Consider the following 1,494-nt stretch of genomic DNA (forward strand, 5'->3'; position numbering starts at 1 on the left):
GGGGGGGGGGGGGGTTTAGGTTTAACTTGATTGCTGCATCAATATAGATTTGCTCGAATAGCTGCTGGAACTGAGAATTGTTAATATGAAATATAAATTTGAATCATTGACTTTTTGAATTTGGATACTTGATGATATCTGTAACAAACGGACGAATAATGAAGAGAAATTACTGTCACAAGTTGTATTCTTATGCCCTGGAAATTTTAGAATCTCTTGTTTTTTAATTTCCATCAAGCTTTAAGCTTTGTTATATCATCTCTGTTTCTTGTTCCTTTGCTTTGACTAGGATTTTTGTAACCATCTTTTGAGTCAATATTTCTGATCTATGTTTTGTCTCATTCAGGCTTCACTTCACCTTGGTCATTACTGCCACGGTCTGCTGCTGGATGATGTAAGTTTTATGTTTCAAACACACTCACTCTTTTTTCTTTTATTATGCTGCTTTCTAGCCACATCCATTGTCACGGGTGTTTCTTCTTCCTTAGTTTTGCTCCATACTACCAAAAGACACCTCTTGTTGTTTCCTATCAACATCAATCCGATTTGCTTACCATCATTTTCCTGTGGATATAACAACATAAATGAAACAAAATAAGTAACAACCCGTTCTAGGAGTTGGAAGCCTACATATATAGCTGAAGAAACTCATCAACATTGGTCTTTTTACCTATGAATGTCGAGTTTGATTATATGTTGCTTGCTTGCTTGGTCACATTTTTCTTACATTTTGTCTCTTTGATTGTGGTAGGTGGGCGATTGTATATATTGCCCAGATGAATCCTCTGATTGTCCCAATCCTAAGCGAAACAGAGTAGCATCCTCTAGAGGAAATTATGCGCAAAGTGAGTACTACCTTCTTCTGTTTCCGATTCTTGTGTCTCGTCTCTAAACGGTTTGTAATTCTGTATCCTGGTGTGAACAAATCATAAACTTTTTGCCTCTGTACTATTGAAATTTCCATGTATTCAATTCCCAAAAACTGCTGAGATGCTCAAAACAATGTATTGTTTGATGAAATAATGTCTTGGACGGGGACGAGATTGTCGAGTTTTATTCATCCTTTATCATACAGTAATGTTTTCTGTTGTTGCTATTAACAGTTTGCTGTATATATTTTACTTCGCTTTTTAGGTATTTCCAACCCCACTCTATTTTTCACAGTAAAATAGAGTTTAAAATAAAAATGCTCCAATAATATTCGATTTCTCATTTTATTACTAGATCGCAAGAGTATCTATCTCTCAGGTTCCTTTCGTCTTTGTCTGTTCTGATCTGTTTCCCTAGGTGGAAAATTGTTGAGATTTAGTGAAAAAGATCATGAAGAAAAAAGAAACTTAGACGTGGAGAGGAAGCAACAATGTATTATGGACAAGATCACATGACATTTCTTTGCAAGACCACAAAGACTAGCTGTTTGCCACAGCTCGTAAAGGAAAAAGCAAACTGTTGTTTGTCGGGTAATGAACAAGAAGATAAGACAGAGTTCATTGA

General features: G+C 35.7%; 1 protein-coding gene across 1 annotated transcript in view; it reads left to right on the forward strand.

Annotated features, from left to right (window-relative positions):
* Positions 1–1,056, forward strand: part of LOC106325111 (V-type proton ATPase subunit e1) — a 1,757-nt gene extending 701 nt beyond the window's left edge. The window contains exons 3-4 of the mRNA XM_013763137.1: positions 347–394; positions 752–1,056. Coding sequence (XP_013618591.1) covers positions 347–394; positions 752–818 — 115 coding nt within the window. The 3' untranslated portion in view covers positions 819–1,056. The remainder of the gene's footprint in view (positions 1–346; positions 395–751) is intronic.
* Positions 1,057–1,494: the final 438 nt, after the last annotated feature.

Source organism: Brassica oleracea, chromosome C2 (assembly GCF_000695525.1).
Source record: "Brassica oleracea var. oleracea cultivar TO1000 chromosome C2, BOL, whole genome shotgun sequence".
NCBI classification, from domain to species: domain Eukaryota; kingdom Viridiplantae; phylum Streptophyta; class Magnoliopsida; order Brassicales; family Brassicaceae; genus Brassica; species Brassica oleracea.